Source organism: Paecilomyces variotii (assembly GCF_004022145.1).
Source record: "Paecilomyces variotii strain CBS 101075 chromosome Unknown C8Q69scaffold_1, whole genome shotgun sequence".
Taxonomy (NCBI): domain Eukaryota; kingdom Fungi; phylum Ascomycota; class Eurotiomycetes; order Eurotiales; family Thermoascaceae; genus Paecilomyces; species Paecilomyces variotii.
Window position 1 is genome coordinate 2,676,134 of NW_021167140.1, and position 19,792 is coordinate 2,695,925.

General features: G+C 48.0%; 6 protein-coding genes and 2 non-coding genes across 8 annotated transcripts; 5 read left to right on the forward strand and 3 right to left on the reverse strand.

Annotated features, from left to right (window-relative positions):
- Positions 1–1,056: 1,056 nt before the first annotated feature.
- Positions 1,057–2,858, reverse strand: C8Q69DRAFT_524367 (cytochrome P450; the record flags this gene model as incomplete). The annotated part of the gene is made up of 4 exons (XM_028633582.1): positions 2,694–2,858; positions 2,570–2,621; positions 1,721–2,486; positions 1,057–1,651 (listed from the first exon to the last, which is right to left on the reverse strand). Exons 2-4 carry the CDS (start codon positions 2,574–2,576, stop codon positions 1,057–1,059), a joined length of 1,368 nt encoding a protein of 455 aa, XP_028489394.1. The 5' UTR covers positions 2,577–2,621; positions 2,694–2,858.
- Positions 2,859–3,245: 387 nt separating this feature from the next.
- C8Q69DRAFT_489797 (cytochrome P450 oxidoreductase) lies at positions 3,246–5,489 on the forward strand (the record flags this gene model as incomplete). The annotated part of the gene is made up of 7 exons (XM_028632113.1): positions 3,246–3,294; positions 3,526–3,651; positions 3,706–3,902; positions 3,959–4,333; positions 4,393–4,517; positions 4,578–5,067; positions 5,140–5,489. 7 exons carry the CDS (start codon positions 3,246–3,248, stop codon positions 5,299–5,301), a joined length of 1,524 nt encoding a protein of 507 aa, XP_028489395.1. The 3' UTR covers positions 5,302–5,489.
- Positions 5,490–6,866: 1,377 nt separating this feature from the next.
- On the forward strand, positions 6,867–9,296 carry C8Q69DRAFT_395581 (Arabinosidase A; the record flags this gene model as incomplete). The annotated part of the gene is made up of 8 exons (XM_028627698.1): positions 6,867–7,010; positions 7,175–7,689; positions 7,747–7,830; positions 7,888–7,997; positions 8,048–8,190; positions 8,250–8,750; positions 8,826–8,958; positions 9,031–9,296. The coding sequence occupies 8 exons, from the start codon at positions 6,867–6,869 to the stop codon at positions 9,294–9,296; spliced, it is 1,896 nt and encodes a 631-aa protein (XP_028489396.1).
- Positions 9,297–9,571: 275 nt separating this feature from the next.
- C8Q69DRAFT_t7 lies at positions 9,572–9,643 on the forward strand. The gene has a single exon. It is a non-coding gene; the product is annotated as a tRNA-Ala (tRNA).
- A 542-nt stretch (positions 9,644–10,185) lies between these two features.
- C8Q69DRAFT_t20 lies at positions 10,186–10,257 on the reverse strand. Its single transcript has one exon. It is a non-coding gene; the product is annotated as a tRNA-Ala (tRNA).
- A 350-nt stretch (positions 10,258–10,607) lies between these two features.
- Positions 10,608–12,558, reverse strand: C8Q69DRAFT_35050 (putative steroid monooxygenase). The gene is made up of 2 exons (XM_028627562.1): positions 12,446–12,558; positions 10,608–12,370 (listed from the first exon to the last, which is right to left on the reverse strand). Exon 2 carries the CDS (start codon positions 12,309–12,311, stop codon positions 10,650–10,652), a length of 1,662 nt encoding a protein of 553 aa, XP_028489397.1. The 5' UTR covers positions 12,312–12,370; positions 12,446–12,558; the 3' UTR covers positions 10,608–10,649.
- Positions 12,559–13,759: 1,201 nt separating this feature from the next.
- Positions 13,760–15,160, forward strand: C8Q69DRAFT_503269 (beta-lactamase family protein; the record flags this gene model as incomplete). The annotated part of the gene is made up of 4 exons (XM_028632474.1): positions 13,760–14,150; positions 14,204–14,340; positions 14,390–14,681; positions 14,745–15,160. 4 exons carry the CDS (start codon positions 13,760–13,762, stop codon positions 15,158–15,160), a joined length of 1,236 nt encoding a protein of 411 aa, XP_028489398.1.
- Positions 15,161–16,033: 873 nt separating this feature from the next.
- Positions 16,034–19,238, forward strand: C8Q69DRAFT_512438 (C6 zinc finger domain protein; the record flags this gene model as incomplete). Its single annotated transcript, XM_028633291.1, has 2 exons — positions 16,034–16,691; positions 16,780–19,238. The coding sequence occupies 2 exons, from the start codon at positions 16,034–16,036 to the stop codon at positions 18,996–18,998; spliced, it is 2,877 nt and encodes a 958-aa protein (XP_028489399.1). The 3' UTR covers positions 18,999–19,238.
- Positions 19,239–19,792: the final 554 nt, after the last annotated feature.

Genomic DNA, 19,792 nt, shown 5'->3' on the forward strand with positions numbered 1-19,792 from the left:
TGCCAGGAACAGAATACTCTCGGCCCCGAATCCGACTACCGCAGGCCGATACTTAGTCCGCGAGCTATTTCAGGGATGGATATGTCACGCCACCCCATTGCATGGCGAGGAGCAGCATGACTACTGCGGTGATTATCAGGAGATTTCCAAGGAGATCTAGCCCAAGTAGTCGCTTAGAGAACGGTTCACGGATGCGTTCATTATTCTTGCGCAGATGGCCGATAAGAAGCAGGAAAAGAGATATACTGGATAGTAGATACTAAGTAGTGGTTGCTGTTCCGTTGAGGATGTAGTGTCTGTTAGGGAAACAACTTGGTCCCATTCACCATCCCCAGGGTGACGGTGATGTCGATATACCTTTTTCTCACCTCTTTCTGGCTTATAGATTTTTCCGTCATGTTTGTCGAATCATCCATATTATAAGAACTCAAAAAGTATATAAAGATCGATAAGAGCTAAATAGGCGTCAGATTAGGATTTTCCTACAAATGTTTGTCGAATCTGGCCTGAACTAAACTCCATAGAACAAGGGATACTTGAACAACTCTCTTCGATAGGACGATGCACAAGTATGTGGTGTGGGATGCGACATATACAAGTTGTAGTTAGTGATACAGCTTAGCCAAGTTGTCGTATTGTATCACCATTGGCACACACTATTCACGCTCGTTGATGTGTTCCTGTGTGCGACTTCACCTGGAGTAACTAGCGGGAACTGCAGATCTCAGAATGTGCTAGCTAATAGCACTAACTTTACTGTTTCGAACTACTCAATGAATGTTGTACTGTACTTGGTTCCTATATGGTCTGGTGAATAGTAAAAAAGGACTGTACCACTTTTACTTACGCTACTTGATTTTGGTAACACAAAGCTCTGATAAATCATGAAGAAGTCCCGGGTGCCACATCAGGAGCTAGACACATCTCAAGGGCCTCTGGATGAGATTTGTGACAGTGTATACCGTTGAGTCATAACCTTGTGAGGCATCGATTGAGATGTACACGTTCAATATTAAGATAGAAGTATGCTAAGTCACGATCCCAAACATCCGGTACCTACAACACTTTCCTTCGCCTCACCTCCACCAACAGATCGGTTCTGGGATCAAGCATTGTCAATGCTGGCTTCTCGACCGCTGGAAGAGGCACCTTCGTCTCACCAGCCGGTCGCATATCAAATCTTGACAATGCGATTGCAACAAAACGGGTGACCTCTCTCTTGGCGAGGAACCGTCCTGGACATAACGTCTTTCCACCGCCAAAAGGTGCAAAGGCCTTAGTAGACTCCAGATTCTTGTCTCTCATCCAGCGCTCTATGTTGAATTCATCAGCGTCAGGACCGAAGATCCTTGGTTGCAGATGCGTCATTCGCAGAGGACCAAGGACTTGAGTCCCGGGGCGGATGGTCGTGTTGCCGATGACTGTCGTACGGATCGTGTTGCGGGCAACGGTGCCATTGCTGTACAGACGAAGGGCTTCAAGCCATACTGCATCGAGTGTTGGACAGCAAGAAGAGAGCTCTGTGAGATCAAGTGAGCCATCTTGACGGCGAAGAGATGATACTTCGCTGGTAATTGTCGCCTTAAGGGCCGGGTCACAGATGATGTGTGCGAAAACCCAAAAAGCCATTCGAAATGTATTGAAATTGACGCTGGTTCAGAGTGTCAGTCCAAAGATTCCGACTAAGGGGTTAATACGGATTGTGAAGTTTGTAACGTACGCCCAGAGCATCAAAATACCAATTGAAGCAGTCTCTTGAACTGAAAACCCCAGGCGTTGCTGCTCACTCTGCATCCGATTGAATAGCCAACTAATGCGCGGTCGTTCCTCTTCTGGGCGCGAGTAGTATTTGACAAAGGCATCAACTAGCTTGTCTCGGGCCTTGTTCAGATCTCTGCAGAAGATTCTAGGAACTTGGTGTGGGATTTTCCAGCTTGTGTTATCCCACTGCACGTAATGCTCGACGAATTGGGGGTCAATATTCAATATCTCTGGGCCTATAAATGTCATGCAGGCTGCATCAACAAGTGTGTACCGACAAAAGCTATATAAACTCAGTGATTTTGTTCCGTGCTCTGGATCTTCGGATATGAGGTATCTGGGTGTTGACAACTTGTCCCAAATCAACAACTTATCGAGGTATTCTAGGAGAAGCTTTTCGGCAGCCTTAGCCCTTTCACCACCTTGGAACTGCTCCTTGATCCATTCGTCTTGAATATCAATAAAGCGCTTATCCAATGGATTCTCTTTCACGAAGAACGGGGCCTCATTTTCATCTTCTTGGTTGCGCTTATAAAGACTCGCTGGTCGTTCAAGGAACATGAGGCTGTAACTCGCTTCTCGCAGGCCGATTCCTGCGAACGTATTCTGCATGTAATGGTCGAAAGACAGTGATTTTGTGTCTCTCCATACAGCTAGAACATCATTTGTGTTTCGAACTATGAGGAAAGTACGGCCACCAATTCTAAGCGCATATGGGTCATCTCCTTTAAAGTACCGACTTGATTATGAATGTGCACGTTAGCAGATTATTACGGATGAACTCTCCGCAGAGTATAAGGTTACTTACTTCGCATTTCGTATAGTACCTTCCGGGTTTATCAGGAAACTGAGTGTATGGCCTGCTCGAGAGGAAATAGCGGCTGTTAGCTTCCCTCCTTTATGAGATGTAGGTAGATATATAATTTCATTACCGAGTAAAGGAACAAAATATGGAAAGACCAACGGCTCATTAGGCCAGATCAGTGGGATAATGGTAAACTTCCAAACTCTCCAGCAGAACCAGATTGTTAGTATGGAAATAGTCACGGTTGTATCGAATTCGCAATCTCCAAGGTGCTGCAGGCTTTGCAGAGCGCTATGTAAGGCGGAAAATATCATAGCGTCTATAGTAGAGTGTAAAATGAGACTGTCGATCACTTAGTCAATGAGATGCCTTTCTCTGCGACGAACATTTATCAGCACCCGGTCCTTCCTCTAGTAAATAACTGTCAGTCGGGTTCTACAGTTTTATGGCACTCCCGCGATGTTTCTTCTTCAACTTGCTTTGTTTCAGCGGGCACTTCCACCCATATGTTCGTCCAAGCCCTAGAGCAACTGTGGTTGGACTATGATGGCATATTCCGACTCTATAGTCTCACAAGCTTCCAAAAACATGTTTTCGTGATTACACAAAAATCTATATTTAGTGCTACATACAGTACTCCTTGAGCGGAATCTGCCTTACCCTGCGACATTTGCACACCATGTCTCCGCTCCCAGACTCTAAGGAGATTCCCCTCATATCCAGGCTGAGTGGGTATCATGTTATTGCTCACCTAGTATAATGCCCCCCCCCCCTCCACCCCAAGAGGTATATCTCCGCTTTCTGTGCTTCTTAAAGTTCCGGCACTGGTGGTGATAATTGTCGATTGTTCGATACAATGTCTTTTCCATTTCAACTTGAGAATCTACAGCTTCTGCACATCTTTTGGCCGCAGCTGGGAGCTATTCTGGCAATTCTCTATTTGCTGTGGCTGAAAATAGTGCATTATATCAGGCTAAGACATATTCGCGGCCCATGGTGGGCAGCCATCACTAGAATTTGGATGTTGGGAGCACTAGCATCTGAGGATTCATCGAACATTTATATCCGTGTCAATCGCAAGTATGGTTCGTATCTATGTTTCTCCCAGAAAAAGCTGGCTGTGTTCTCACATCCTCAAGGACCTCTAGCTCGAATTGGGCCAAACCATCTCCTTCTTAGCGATCCAGACAGCATCCGCACCATTCTCGCGGCACGGTCACGCTATACTCGAGGACCATGGTATGATGCTCTGCGGATTCACCCTCATAGGGCGAATCTGATTACAGAGCGAGATGAACGGAAACATCAGAAGCTCCGTCACCAGATGGCTGCAGGTGTAAGTTGTCTAACTGTCGTTTGACGCACTATGGTCTGGCCAGTTGACCCTTGCAGTATAACGGAAATGATATTCCAAGCCTAGAACCTACGATAGACGAGAGAATCCATGAATGGCTGACGTACATTGACTCTTTTGGCATCTCTACATCTTCCTCAACCGTGAAGTTTGATATAGCTCGAAGCCTGCAATATCTGACTACCGATATCATATCCCACTTATGCTTTGGAGAGCCCTTTGGTTTTGTCAAGACTCATGATGATGTCTATGGATTTCTGGCAACTCTGGAATCTCGGCTTCCTATTGTGGAAAAGTTCTCTGTGGTGGTCGAGCTAAGCAGTCTATTGTCCGCGCTATCATATATCCCTTATTTCGAGCACTGCGTGCTACCCCAACCGACAGATGAAAATGGGTTAGGTAAGATACTTGGGGTATGTTCACTCGAAGTCACAGTCCTATAAAGTGGTGCGTATACTTACGCTACTAGCAGATATCGAAGAGGGTAGTAGATACACGTTTTGAACCTAATTCTATTTGCCGGACGGATATTCTTGGATCTTTCTTGAAAAACGGAATCTCTAGGAAGCAAGTGGAATCCGAGATCACAATCTCGTTGTAGGGGCTTTCTATTATCCCACTACCAATCAAAGGTTCAAGAGCTGATTGATCTACCAGATTTGCAGGTTCAGACACTACGGCCAGCGGTCTTCGCGGTACCTTACTTCACATCGTAACTAACCCGAACGTCTATGCAAAACTAAAAGCTGAAATCGATGAGGCTGTTTCCAAGGGCTTAGTTTCATCACCCACACAAGCGCACGAAGCGGCAAAGCTTCCATACCTCCAAGCATGCATCAAAGAAGGCCTACGTATCTTCCCACCGATCACTTCTCTTCGCGAACGTGTAGTTCCCCCAGAGGGAGACACTATTCTAGGGAGATTCATACCTGGTGGGACTAACATCGGGATTAACATGGCTGGCTCGTTACTAAGCGACATATTTGGACCTGATCCAGATGTCTTCAGGCCAGAAAGATGGTTAGAAGCGGATTCGACGAATTTGGCGCAGATGGAGCGGGTCCACGAGCTTGTATTTGGTCATGGGGCAACGCGATGTCTAGGGATTCGTATCGCGACAATGACTCTCAATAAGGTCTTCGTTGAGGTATGGATTAAGCTTATTCTTGGTCATTTTGCCGTTCAGGGGAAAGTTGTCCTTTGCTAATCCCAGACCTAGCTTTTACGCCGCTACGAAATATCAGTCACAAACCCAATCAATCCTTGGAAGAGCCGATGTCATGGGATCTTCTTCCAGCGAGATTTCTGGATTCGAATCACACTGAGAGAGAACGACTCAGCGCGTAAATGTTCTCTATCATTGCAGAACAATCAGCTGTGATATGTGGAGGGCATGCTTTGAAGCAAGTCAGTCTTATATTTTTCCCGGCTGTAAAGCTTGCCATCTCACTCGTGTTCATACTACCGCTTCATATTCACTGATAATATGTATTCCTGTTTGATACTCCTATGTAGTCTAGGTGCTTAAGTACATACATAATCTGTCATTGTGGGTTTCCCCAGTGTGACTTGCGGTTGAGATTTGCTTTTTCTCCATTTACCTTGCCTTACCCGCGATCTTATCAAGCTATCGGCTAAAGTTGTTCAATGTCGGTCTGGGCCGGTGTATGTATATGATACATCCTATAGCAAATAAAGATAATGTCGTGATCCGTACCGACTACTACGTGCTCGCGTGATTAATGCAAAGCCACTGTGCCGCGTCCGCTGTCCACGCATCACCAACCGCCAAAGAGAACCAGGTTGGCAGCCTGAATTTACAATTGGCTACTCCAGAGACAACCCTAGAGATACTCCATGTATGTGACTTTGATGTGAGCTATTGACCGACATCTCACGCTGATCCCTCTCTCTAGCAGTTTATTACAGAATATCGCGGCGGGATCTCGATAGATCGCTGTTTCAGCGCTCTTGGCAGCAGGAAACGCTGCGGGGAATAAAACACAATATTAGGGTCTAGTTTGCGGTTCAGACCATCGCAACATACTCCGTACACGACGCGGATAGATCTTACTTCGATAGTATGAGGCGGCTATTGCTGCAGTACTGCGCTATGTACTGAAAATAGATTTCTAAGTGCCCGCACCGATTCCCGTATCGGCCGGCCAACCAACGGGAAAAATCGTATACTATATTCATGCATCGGGCAGAAATAACTAGGATGTTGGCTCTTCGGTCTTTCGAGTCGTTAATCTCGATTTCGTCCGTCGCTGGAAGCCTGTCATCGCGTGGTCTGTATCAGCCCCGAGCTCACCCTTAACAGGAGAGCGGGCCCGCTCTGAGCCCTTGCGCAGGGCATCTACCGAACTAAATAGAGAAAGACTGTACGAGATCGAATATCTGGTACAAGCATTGCTCCGCATCTGGTGTGGGTAGGAGAGCCACCGTATATGCTTTCTTTCCGCGGAGGGGAAATACGGCGGTGGAGATAGGGAATTATTTTCACCTTCAGTTCTTCTCACAGACTACTGTAGGTGCTAAGTTGTTGTGAGTCTCAGCAGCCCTCTTTACTGGCATGGTCAGGAAGATCTATCTTGGCCTGCCCCAGGTAAGCTTCTACTACATGTTGGATCACCCTAGGACACTTGGTAACTAAGTACCGTGACCATAAATTAGAATGCTGAAGTGGGGTTATACTCCTTTACCTGGCCCTGATAATGGATACGCCAAGTCTAAAGAAGGAAATCCACAGCTTACTATGTCTTAGCAAGTCCCATTATTCTCCGCAGAATATCATGGCACCTAGTCCGTCCGTTAAATCTTTCCTTGGCAGCTTGACATGATACAAAAGGATGGTATCTGCGTGGGTAGCTCTCTGGCGTCCTGTTCTGTGATCATATTCAGTTCTAATTTGCATTGCAGTTTCTACTGTGTTGTTGTTAAAGCATGGCACTTATATCGAAGAGCCTAGTATGTTGTCTGTTTTTGATGTTTGGCCAGCTCGTCAGCTCAGTTACTGGTCTAGAGCTGTCGGTGTCAACTTCTGGAGGCAACGAGTCGAGTTCGATTCTCTATGGTCTTATGTTTGAGGTATATTATATTATTTTCCTCTCTGTTTACTGTCGCTGAGTGCTATTTTACCTTGACAAATTTGTGGCATAATTTATTCTGTTATCTACCGATTACTAGCTACTTTACGCTTTCACGGTTACAGAGCACCTCCGAACTCATATCAGAGAATTGACTGCGTTAAGGACTATCAACATTCTGGAGACGGCGGTATCCATGGCCAGCTTCTGCAGAATAATGGCTTTCAGGGCCCAAACATAACTTTGGTGGCATATGATGCCATTGGAGACGCAACATTGGCTGTAGATACCGAGAACCCCTTATCAACAGCTATCACGCGGTCACTAAAGGTTTCGGTACCTGAAGGAGCCTCGGGAGAGGTGGGCTTCTCTAACGCAGGATACTGGGGCATTCCAGTCAACGAGGACGAGTACTGGAACTCCTTCTATATCAAAGGAGACTACAATGGACCAATCACGCTTCGTTTAGTCGGTGCTGCTAGTGGGACAGTGTACGCGTCCAACACGATCAACGTCGTCAGCAACAGTTCGGAGTTTTCGTATATCGAAACAAAATATACAGCAAATCAGGCTCCAGATGGAAATAACCTGTGGACTTTATCATTCAATGCTTCTAGTGTTGCTGGCAGCGAGCTATATTTTGATTTATTCCAACTTTTCCATTCTACGTTCAACAACAGGTGAGTATATCGCATTGTCAGCTGTTCTGGGAATCTGATATACTGACACCTTCTCAGGACTAATGGACTAAAACCCGGTATTGTTGATGTTTTGACAGGTCTTAATCCATCTTTTCTGCGCTTTCCAGGAGGGAACAACCTGTAAAGTTTTGGCTACTGACTGGATCCCGGGATATTTGAATGACTGACGTGAGATAGTGAGGGATGGACTCCTGATTCACGTTGGAAGTGGAATGAGACGATTGGTCCATTGACGGACCGTCCTGGTCGTAATGGTTCATGGGGTTATACGAATACTGATGCCCTTGGTGAAGTCCTCGCATGATAACATTCTTTATGGTGCGCTAACTACAAAAAGGTCTCAATGAATATTTCCTTTGGGCTCATGACATGAATTTGGTGCCGCTTCTCGGGGTCTGGGATGGTTTGTCATTGAATGGCCCTATTATTACCGGCGATGCCCTGGATCCCTACGTTGACGATGTTCTCAACGAAATAGAGGTATTCTCACACACCTTGTCTCTGCTACATGTAGATAGCGTTGGTAGTGACTGATGCAGTACATCATCGGGGATACGAGCACAACTTATGGTGCTCTACGCGCCTCTCATGGATTTCCCGATCCGTGGCCCTTAACACATGTAGAGATCGGTAACGAGGACCATCTACACAACGGCGGCCCTACCTATGCAGAGCGCTTCACGGCCTTTTACAATGCTATCAATTCTGCCTATCCACAACTCACCATTATCACTAGCACACCGCTATACCTACCAGACCCGAAACCTGCCGGAATATGGCTCGACTGGCACCTGTATTCGACTATGGGGTATATGGTCGAACAGTTCAACAAGTTCGACAACGTCGACCGCGCTTTTCCGTGGGTAGTCACCGAGTACGCCTGTACTAAGTGGAACAATGGCACGAACGTACCTTATCCGATCATGCAGAGCTCCGTTGCGGAAGCAGTCTTCATGATTGGCATAGAAAGGAACAGTGATATAGTCAAGATGGCAGCCTATGCACCGTTACTTCAGCTGGAGAATTATACACAATGGACAGTGAGTTTCTCTCGTTTTTCTCTTTTTGTTGTCCTCGCCGTGGAAGGTATGTTAAAAGTGTCTGACACTTACCAGCCAAACCTCATCCCTTTCAACCAAAACCCGAATAGTATTATCAAGACCACGAGCTACTACGTACAGCAGCTCTTTTCCACCAACCGGGGTGCAACCATTTTGCCCGTTACATCAGACGAGGGTTTCAATCCTGGTAAGAACCCCCGTTCATCCGTCTCGCTGTCTCTGCGAGGTTCAATCGCTTTTCGAGACTGACATGACGCAGTTTATTATGTCGCCTCTCTATCATCAGACAACAGCACTTACTATGTCAAGTTGGCCAACTATAATGGTACCGCGCAGGACGTCAACATCACTATCGACGGGGCTTCCTCGGGCAAATTCACTCTCCTGTCTAATGGCTCACCACTTGCAACTAATGACTTGACCGAGACACAAATCACTCCCCAAACGAGCTCTGTCGAGGCAACTGATGGTAAATTCCAGGTTCACCTTCCCGCCTGGACTGTGGCTCTTTTGGCAGCTAGCTAGGTTGGAGTGTCCTGAAAGATGCGATATATATAATCGGTTACCCACATGTTTAATTTATTTGTTTTATTACTCTTCGTGGTTATGATCACCAGCAGAATACATCCCTAACCACTTGCATACATTCGATTCTAGATACCACATTTACTACCTTTACCGTCTACCCCATTAGCTATTCAAAGAACGCACGAAACAAATCCACCGTAATCAAACATCTTCATACCAAGCACCATATGTAGCTTCAACAAACACAATCCCGGACCGTTCTATCATCCAATGGGGTCGTGGTTTAGTGGTATAATGCATCCTTAGCATGGATGAGGTCCGGGGTTCGATTCCCCGCGACTCCATTACCTTTTTGCGCTTTCTCTGTTCATTCTAAACGGCGCAGAAATTTTTCCTTTTCTCCCTTTTTTTTTTTTTGGTGAAATGGCTTCAGTCCGGTCCATTGCGGGAGTGGTGTGGATCCGGCCGTAGTCCGGTTATGCCAAGTGATGGGGTTAAGGGCTACGGTCACACGTGATCTGTTATTTTCTCGCCTGCGGTTGAAAGATTGTTTCACGCATAGGTGTGCATGGGCTGCGTGGAAGTAAAAGGTAGTCTAGTAAGTACTCTATGGTAGTAGTGGACTGAGGAGCCTTCTAGCTAGCAGATTTAATCATATAGTCTATATCTCTCCCAGAATTGCAAAACTCCCTGTTTCCGTAACAAGTAAATACCGGAACAGTTTTACCACCGCAAACTAATCACCAAAAAGAAAGCACTTGCTATAATCGAGCGAGCCCTTTTGCCTGTCCGCCGCTAAGGAATATGTATATCTTCTTCAGCATCGAGAGCCATGCTCAAAAAATGAATGCGACAAGTATAGGTTTTTCAAAAAAGCAAAAAGTAATGGAGTCGCGGGGAATCGAACCCCGGACCTCATCCATGCTAAGGATGCATTATACCACTAAACCACGACCCCATTGGATGATATATTACGTCAGGTAGGAGTGATTTATCAAGAAAAGAAGGATTTCATATTGTCAGAAGACGCTAGTAATTTATTTTACGCATGGTATGGGATGCTGCTGTTTAGGAGGGTACGTTCTGGGTCTCTGTCTTGGGTCCGTGATATGTTTTTCCTATTGTACTGGATTCTTGTATAGCATTCATAACCGGGATCCTAGGGTTAATGCGATACGTTGGTGTTTTACTGTGATGGGTCGAACGTTTAAACATAATTGGATCTTTGGAATGTATCTCATCTATGAGTGTTCTGATAATCCATAGCCCTGTTGTCTCCAAAAATGCCCATATTCCAACCAAACGCAAGATTAGACCAACCTAAAAGAACAAGAAAAAAGGTAAAGAACATTACGCCTTAACAATATCAAAGCCCTTGAAACTAGGAAGTACTTCTCTGATCTCTGTCAGGTACGGCATCATGCCACCGGCATAGTTGACCTGCTCGAACGGTTTCCCGGGGACACTGCCACCCATGAATGTAGAACGGGTGGTTGGGAAAAGAGTGATGTCAGAAAGGTGGTTGATGTGCTTCTTCCATTCCTTGGCGGATTCGGGCGTTGGGTTTATATACTTGATGCCTTGACGCTCCATTAGACGGATGGCATCGACAATCCAGCGACCTTGGACTTCAACGCTCGTCGGACCGTTACTGAAGAGAGTCGGACCCTGAGCTCCGTACAGGTGGAACATGTTCGGATAGCCGCTCACGGTCGTTCCTAGGTAGGTATAGGCGCCAGATTTCCATTCGTCCTCAAGGTTTGTGTTGTTGATACTGCGGAGACCCATCTGGGTCATGCTGCCAGTGGTGATATCAAAGCCCGTGGCAACACAGACAACGTCTAATTCGTGCACGGTGCCATCGGCCAGTTCAATGCCAGTTTCAGTAAACCTCTTGATCGGATTGTTTTTGACGTCGACGACATCCACGTTTGGGCGATTGAACTGTTCGAAATAGCTCTCTTCTAAACACGGGCGCTTGATTCCGAATGCGTGTGGTGGCTCCTCGGGAGCGAGGAGTTCGCGCTTCTTAGGGTCTGCAATTCTGGCTCGTGTCTTCTTGGCCCAGAAGTTGTATATTTCTCTGTTGGCTTTGAGGTCAAATAAGTAGTCCTTGTAGTTAGCCAACCAGAAATGGAATCCACCGTCTTCCCATATCTTTTCGAGGAAAGCTTGTCTCTCTTCTTCGGTGTCTTCGAAAGTATTCCGCTCGCAAAAGTGGTATGTAAATCCTGCAAAGCATTTCTCCCGTAGCTCAAAGAGTTGCGGGTAATGCTGCTTGCAGTGCTCTTGTTCTTCCACTGTAAGGTTCCTCCGACGCAAAGGGACAGCGAGATTGGGAGTTCGCTGATACACCTTGAGCGAACCGGCAACAGGTCCCCATGCTTGCGTGACCTGGACGCCAGAGGCGCCTGTACCGATGATGCCGCAGCGTTTTCCACGGACATCTACACCCTCTTCGGGCCAGAATGATGAATGGTGGATAACGCCTTTGAACTTATCCATGCCTTCATATTCGGGGATGTATCGCTTCGCGGAGAAACCAGCCCCGATAACCAGATATTTCGCCTTAGCAGTTCTGCCGTCGGCAGTTTTTACATGCCAACGGGCCTCGTCCAGATTGAATTCGGCCCCCACGACCACGCTCTCAAATGCGCAGTCCTTCTTGATGTCGAGGACTTTTGCGACATGGTCGAAGTAGGCCCGCAACTCCTTGTAGCTTGGGTAGTTCGTGCTCCACGTCCAATCCTTGTAGGTCTCCGGGATCGAATACTGGTACTCCGGAACTTCGGAGTCAACAGCAGCTCCAGGGTAGCAATTCCAACGCCACGTGCCTCCGAGATCTTTGCCAGCCTCGTATATGACCGTCTTGAGTCCGCGTTTCCGTAACTCATACAACATGAAAACTCCACTAAAACCCCCACCTACAACTAGGGCATCGACTTCAAGGTTGTCCGCGTAGGGTCCGGTCGTATCCCTCCGGTTCGCGTATTCCTTAAGTTCGGATCGCATAATGACGAGTGGGGCGAGAATCGGACGATATCGGGCGAGTGTATAGATTTGTGGTTTGACTGTGATATTATTATTGTTCGGTCTCAATCCCTGAAGCTGAGATACCAGCTTTCCATCTCAAATATATATCCTACCGGTCGACCTGGACCCCAGATTGTCGCATTGTACTTTCCCCGCAAATGCTTCCACCTCATCAGCATGATCACTCGGATAAAGGCCCAGGGAATACTTGAGAGAGCCGCATTCGGTCACACAGAATGTCTATGACACAAAGGCCACCACGACTGCCATCTCCGCAAAATCGAATCAGTGGAACTCAATGTATTGGCCTGGAATCCGGGGTTGCGGATCCGCATCGGTCCATGATGGTTTTCTTGAACCGCTTCCCATCTATATGTCACGTGGACCGTCCATGATCGGCGTTGCCATTTTTCAGAACTTCACAGAACTTACAAACCCAAGAACTCGTCGATATCTGTCTCAAACAGTAACTTCCTGGAGACGAAGTTTGGCAGTATGCGGTTCCGGCAATATCCAGATCCCCGCAACTAAGGAGCTTGAGACTTCAACGACGCCGGGATCGCCATTCCTATTTGACCGGGTTGATGTTCATGAGAACCGAAACGCGGGGTTTCTCCAGGATATAACTCCACTTGATGCGGAGATCATAACTAGGACCATAGACGTTCCTAGGTGACCGTTGCCACCCACGCCTTGTCCTGGCCTCGACAATCCTAAAGGACGACAATCTCTCAGTTATGAGCACCTTGATGGCTGTTATCACGGGCAATGGAATATACACAACCCCCGTCCAATGTTGACGCCACTGAGTTATATGTTGGTTGTCAATTGTAGCGCTGGCGCCAGCAATCCGATAGATACCCATCATCCCAATGCACCGATAGACTTCAATGGCAGAAAAGCCTTGTCTTAATCCCTGTGTTGAACCCCTGTTGGCAGATCTGGAGCGTGGCCTCCCTACGATCCAGCGACATGGCTTGTAGCTCTATCCTGAACTCGAAATAAAGCCCGCATAACGGTGGGTCATCTTGTTTTCTGCTCCGCATGCCCAGAGCTATTCCTGAAAGATCCATAGCACCGGGAAAAGGGGAGCATATTTGCAGAGTAATGAGGGGTCGGCCTTGTATGCGGACCGAATCCATGCGGACATCATAAACGTTAGATAACAGGGCGCACGATCTACCGTACCTCCAAGCGCTTGGCTGATTTACAGAGGCTTTAGGAGCAAGTAGTCTCCAAAACAAGGTGCACTGCCCTCAGACGATGGCTCAATTCGGCCTGGTCTCACGATATCGTGAGCGGAAGAAGGAGCTGCCTCAAACCATATAAGATATCCTATCGCTCCCCTTCCATTATCAAAGATGTTTTTGAAGAGAAAGAGCTTTTCTTGGAAGAAGCCCTTACGATTTTTACGCTCCTCGCCCACAATGGGAACCCTCTCAGCTTCCACCGTCGAAACCCTCCAGCAGAAGATCGATGCTGCTTGCGCTGACCAGGAGAAAGGCATCCCAGGGACAACTATTGTTATAGTAGGCAAAGATGGGAAGGAAAAGTTTGCATACTCAGCAGGAAAGCGCGGGTATGGAAGTTCCGAGCCCATGACGCTTGACAACATCTTCTGGATCGCATCCTGTACGAAGATGGTTGTGGGGATTGCCTGTATGCAGCTAGTAGAGCAAGGGCTGCTCTCTCTGGACGACTCAAACCAGGTTGAAACACTTTGCCCGGAGCTCAAAGACCTCAAAGTGTTGCAGGATGATGGCACACTGGTCCCCAAGAAAAGAGGAATCACCTTGAGAATGCTCTTGTCTCATACCGGTGAGTCTGAACTCCAGATGATCTGACCAAAGGCATCTCCTGACGATCAATAGCTGGGTTTGGATATACGTTCTTCAATAAGAAACTCCGAGATTACAGCAAGCCAATCGGCTATGACGAGTTTTCCGGTCACATCTATGACATACTGCAGCCTCTGGTAAACCAGCCGGGTGAGGGCTGGGAGTACGGTGTAAGCAATCCGTCCCACTGGCAGAATCTGAATTTCTCACACCCACCAGGTCAGCATCGATTGGGCAGGTATATGCCTCGAGCGTGTTACCGGTCAAACCTTGAACGATTACTTGCACAAGCATATATTCGAGCCCCTCGGCCTCAAGAATATATCCATGTTCCCCACAAAGTCGATGAAGGAAAAGTTGGCATATATGAACAGCCGCGCCCCTGATGGCCAGCTGTCGCCCCGCGATCACCCTCTGCGCAGACCTTTGATTGTCGAAGGAGCGGAAGAGATCAAGAACTGCCTGAATAGCGGAGGAGCTGGTTGCTTTGCCAAACCGCAGGAATACTGCCGTGAGTGCCCCCCCTCGTCGCTGAGACATGCTGGTTGGTTCTGGACCTGACGGGGATGTTCAGAAATCATTGCTGTGTTGCTCAACGATGGTACTTCCCCGACCACGGGTGCGAAACTGCTTCGAAAGGAGACCGTAGATGAGATGTTCCGCAATCAAATTCCAGAGTTCCCCCATTTCGGAACTCAAGGCATTCCAGATTCCAAGCCCGATCTCACCAACCCGATTCCAGACCTCTATCCACTTCCTCCGACCGGCGGACAAGGTTGGGGATTGACCTTCATGCTGACCGGAGGAGCTACCGGTCGATCGACAGGCACCGGCCATTGGGCTGGCCTGCCCAATCTTTGGTGGTGGTGTGACAGAGAGAAGGGGGTCGGTGGCATGGTGTGCGCGCAAATATTGCCATTCGTGGATGCGCAGGTCACGGGCCTGTGGGTTGATATTGAGACCGAAGTATACAAAGCTTTGGCCAGCTAAGGGATCTGAAGCTAGGCATATAGTCAGTAAATACGCCGTTCTTGTTGGCTGTAAACAGTGATTGATTTACTTATTGCTCCGTTCTGACCATCATCGTCCTTCTGCTAGTACTTACATAGCACAACGGGCTAGACCAACATGTAAACACGAACCTTACATGCAAGCTAGATCCTTTGGGAACCGGATTTTTAGCTCGTCTCCAACAAGAACAATAATAACCATCCAAGGGTTTTGAGTTGCGACAAAGTTCCGGTCGTCCGGGTATGGCATCCCGCCTGTCTCGCGGCGGCGGTTGAGATACCCGATACTTTTCTCGAACAGACTCCGACTAATTCTTTTGATAGGCTCAGCTCGTGTCCTTTGCAAGGCTAGGATTCCGATCGCCACTGGGGATACTCGGGCGTTCGTGTCGTTTAAGCCCCTTCCGTCGTGCGGGGCGGAACCAAGAGGAAATGGGCCAGCTAGCGGCGAGTAGAGCGATCTGCTACAGGGCAAACGTTGAAGCCAGAGGGTTGATGCCTTGATGGAGCTGTTCCCGCACATACCCGATGGACACTAGATAGAACAGGGAGAAGTTAGAAGTCGTAAAATCGGGACGTGAGGCTAACCTACCCCAGACTTCCCCGGACTGCGAGAGACGCAAGCGGAGGAGAAGACGAGGCCAAACGCTCAGCTGAACTCCCCGCAACAAGCCCCCTCACCGCTCACCATCCAGTTCATGTTCATGTTCATGTTCGAGTTCGAGTTCATCTGTTCATGCTGGGTAACTCACTCACTTGACTCCCGTGTCCCTGCCTGGTCGCGTGTGACATCGAGGATAACTACCAGTCATTTCTCAACAGAGGATAGATAATCTGCTCCTCGTCGTTGTCCATGGCCCAACTGCCCCCGGCCGACCCCTGCGCGAGCCTCCAGGGGCAACAGATCCTCAGCATCAGGACTTCGCCCAAGGCGCAGTCCGGGAGGGCGGAATTACCACGTCGTCGACAGAATCGGAGCTGTGATCAGTGTCGCAAGGGCAAGAGAGCCTGCGACGCGGCCATCGTGGGGAAGACAGGTTCGCCCACCTCATCGTCGACATCCAGTGGTTCTCCTGACACCGGGGTCCCTGCTGCGGGCCCATGTTCGAATTGCAGGCGATGGAGGAAGGAGTGCACGTTCAAGTGGCTCCATTCAGTACAGACCAAGAGTTCGAAGCGGCGAAGGAAATCTGAAACCGCTCAGGACAGCGCAGAGTGCGAACCGATCGCAGCAGCGTTGAATGAGTCGAACCTACAGATTCCGGGCACCTACGTTGGTCCACCGGCCGATCCCACAGCAAACCACGAGAATCCTTCGCTATGGGAGCAACAAGATCCACTGACCGCGGCCCTGCGATGGCAGGACTCGTCGGACAGCTCAGATCTGTCCGGAAGTAGAGGCCCTGATTCCGTCGAAGATGACATGTCAGTAGTAGAGACAGACGTAATCGGCTTTGCTATCAGGCACGACGAACCGATGCAGCATGAACAGACGATGAGAGGCTATCAAGGTAAGCTTGTTGATCCACCACGTACCTTTGGTAAAGCAGCAACAATAGTGATAAAGCTGTTACCATATGCTAACAATGTCATTATTAGATCTAAATAGGCCTCAATCCTACCCTCCCAATTACGTCTCTGAGGAAGGTGAACACCCGCGTCGTCATGCCTTGCAATCAGAGAGGCATCCTTATCGGAAAAAGACATCGTCGCCGCCAAAGACGGTCAGCGAGCTGCTACACCAGTCAGGAAAACTGTCACAATCTTTCAGTCGTTCTGCAATGACCCAAAATCTTCTTCGAATCTATCGCGACAGCATGGAGAATGCCCTGTCTTGTTGGCTTATAGAGAGAACCTGTCCGTACAGCGGACCAGTCACTTTGAGCGGCAAGAGACCGGACGTTCCTCCGCCGTTTTCTATGAAGTCCGAATGGGGTCCGAATTGGTCGAATCGAATCTGCACACGAGTCTGCCGCCTGGACCGCGCTTACTCGATGATACGCGGGCGGAGTTTGACTTCTACGGAAGAGAAGGCAGCTTCTCGGGCGCTCCATACCTCCATTATGGCCTTTGCTACGCAGTGGACGCAGACAGGTCGCCCTATTGTGGAGGATGGCAGCGCCGATTCCTCAATATCTCCGAAGGGTATCCATCGATCAATCCAGGAATCGTGTTGGAACCAGGCATATAAAGCGCTGAATGATTCAGTCGGTATAGAATCATTTCGCGTGGTCTTTGCTCACATCATTTTCTCTCTCACTCTACGGCCGTTGAACGTGAAGCAACATCTAGAGGCCATGAATGCGCGGCGCTGTATCAGCTGCCAACGGAGACGAAGTTCTGTTAACTTGTCATCCGGAGAACCACCGAGTGACTGTACTTGCGGTGTATCAGACTTTTCAGAGCTGTCGGAGATACTTGACTCTGACAAGGCCCCCCTCTTCCTGGAGACGGCAGTTCGGCAGATGTACACTTATCGACACAAATTGGCAGGGGTCCAGCGCCGTGGCGCCCTAGCTGGTCAACATAGAAGCGGAGGAGAAAGTCCATCGACAATGGATCCTTTCGCACCATTCGCGCCTCCAGAACGGAGAGCGAGCATCGGTGGACCTCCACAGCCGAGCTCACAAACACAAATGGTGTTAAGTGCTACCGATTACGAGACTTTCAACCTACTCTTTTGGCTGGGTATCATGTTCGACACCTTGTCCGCCGTCATGTATCAACGCCCCCCGGTCGTCTCGGATGAAGATAGCGATGTCACCACTGCAATACCTGAAGAGCGAGCTCAGTCCACAGCCATGGAGAATGAAATCGATCTGAACGGATGGAACATGCTTTCTGTGTACGCCGATGCCGGGAAGAAGGGAAAGGAGATATGGGGTGATTTCTTTCTTGACAAGAGACCTGTCACACGCTGGAAGAATATCACCAACTGGCCTTGTTCTTACGAAGAGGCGGCCGAGATCCTGTCTGATGCTGCGCCAGTCAAAGTGCTGATCTACCGTCGCCTGACACGCTTGCAGACGTTGATCTATCGAGGTGCTCCTGCCGAGGAACTTGAGGAAGCAGTTCAGGAGTCACTTCGGGTATATCAGTACTGGAACCATACCTACGGGCGGTTCATGCTAGGCTGCGTCACGCATCACGAGAGCCTTCCACCTCGAGTGCAGTCATGGTACATTCTCCTCGCCGCCCATTGGCATCTCGCCCCCATCCTGATGGCCGATATCTTGGACGGGACAGACAGAGCTGGTATAGGCGTCGAATCAGAGCGAGAATCGAGGCGCGCCACGCACTTTTCCTCTGCCTTGCGAAAGGAAAATGCCTTTGCTGTCTCAGAACTGGCTCGCTGCTGCAGTCATGACCAAGCTTCGTCTTTCTCCAAGGCCGCCGAGTTCCACGATGCGGTTAATTCCCAGGCTCTCCTCACTGAGCCATGGACAGCCGTTCTTATCCGCTCTTTCGCTCGAGCAGGATATATCCTTCTAGACGGTGTCGCTGCTCCGCCCTCGGGTGAGGAACCCCCAAACATCTACCTTGCGCAGCCCGGCATGCTCGAGGAGTCCAGACGACGCTGCCAGATGTGCATCGATGCTCTACGTTGGATAGGCAGAAAGTCAGACATGGCGTTCCTTGCCGCCAGAGCGCTATCCGACAGTTATGAGGCGAGAATCAATGGCGCCCGACGAAGCACCACGTCTGCGGAGATCTCAGAGATCCCATTCCCGGAAGTCGAAGTTCCTGACTACCAAACACACGATGATTGTTCACGCGATGACATTCTATATCCGCTGGTTGGATCTATTGCTGGGTAGGGTAGGGTAGTATAGTTATTTGCTAGCGGTCACCTTGTATCCAGCCGCCATTAATTACCCGTATATACAGTGTATCACAATACAGTGTATCACATGTACTTTCCTTTCGCACGTGGCGGTGGGTTGGTCGCGAGGTGGCGAGGCGGCGTCTCGCGAGGTGGCGAGGTTTTTGTTACCAGTAGATTACTAGTAAATTACTATTTTATATTAAAATTATATTAATATATACTAATAGGGAATAAAATCTAAAATTTTTAAATCTGGCGGGGTGGTAAGTACAGGTAAATCTTATCTCGCGGGGCGGTAAGATTGTAATTGCTGTATTTTATACTAAATATTATTAGTTTTACTAGTAAAGTTTAATTACTATTAAAACAGCTTAGTTGTAAATTACCATTATACCGCCCCGCGAGACCGTGTAAATAACCGTTAGATCTGTATTAAAATTAAGCAAATACAGGCTATTAATCTTGGCTGATCTACTAGTATATACTGGTAGATTTTAAAATCTACAGATACAAGAGACTAAGTATTATTAAAGGCAGAAGATAAAAGGGAGTTAGTAAGTAATGTCTCCTAGAATATACTAGGTATTACTAGTTACTAACCATAATAACTAATTAGAAATATTTAAGATAAATTATAAACTTTTAAAGTTGTAATTATATATATATATAATTATAATTTTAATTTAAATATTCTATTTTAATTTATTTTAATATAAACTAAATATTACTAATATAACTATTAACTAATATATTTATATAGCTCAATCATTTTTTAGAGATATTATA

Coding starts and splice junctions, on each gene's coding strand:
- C8Q69DRAFT_35050 (XM_028627562.1), bottom strand. CDS start 12,311: ATGCGATCCGAACTTAAGGAATACGCGAACCGGAGGGATACGACCGGA.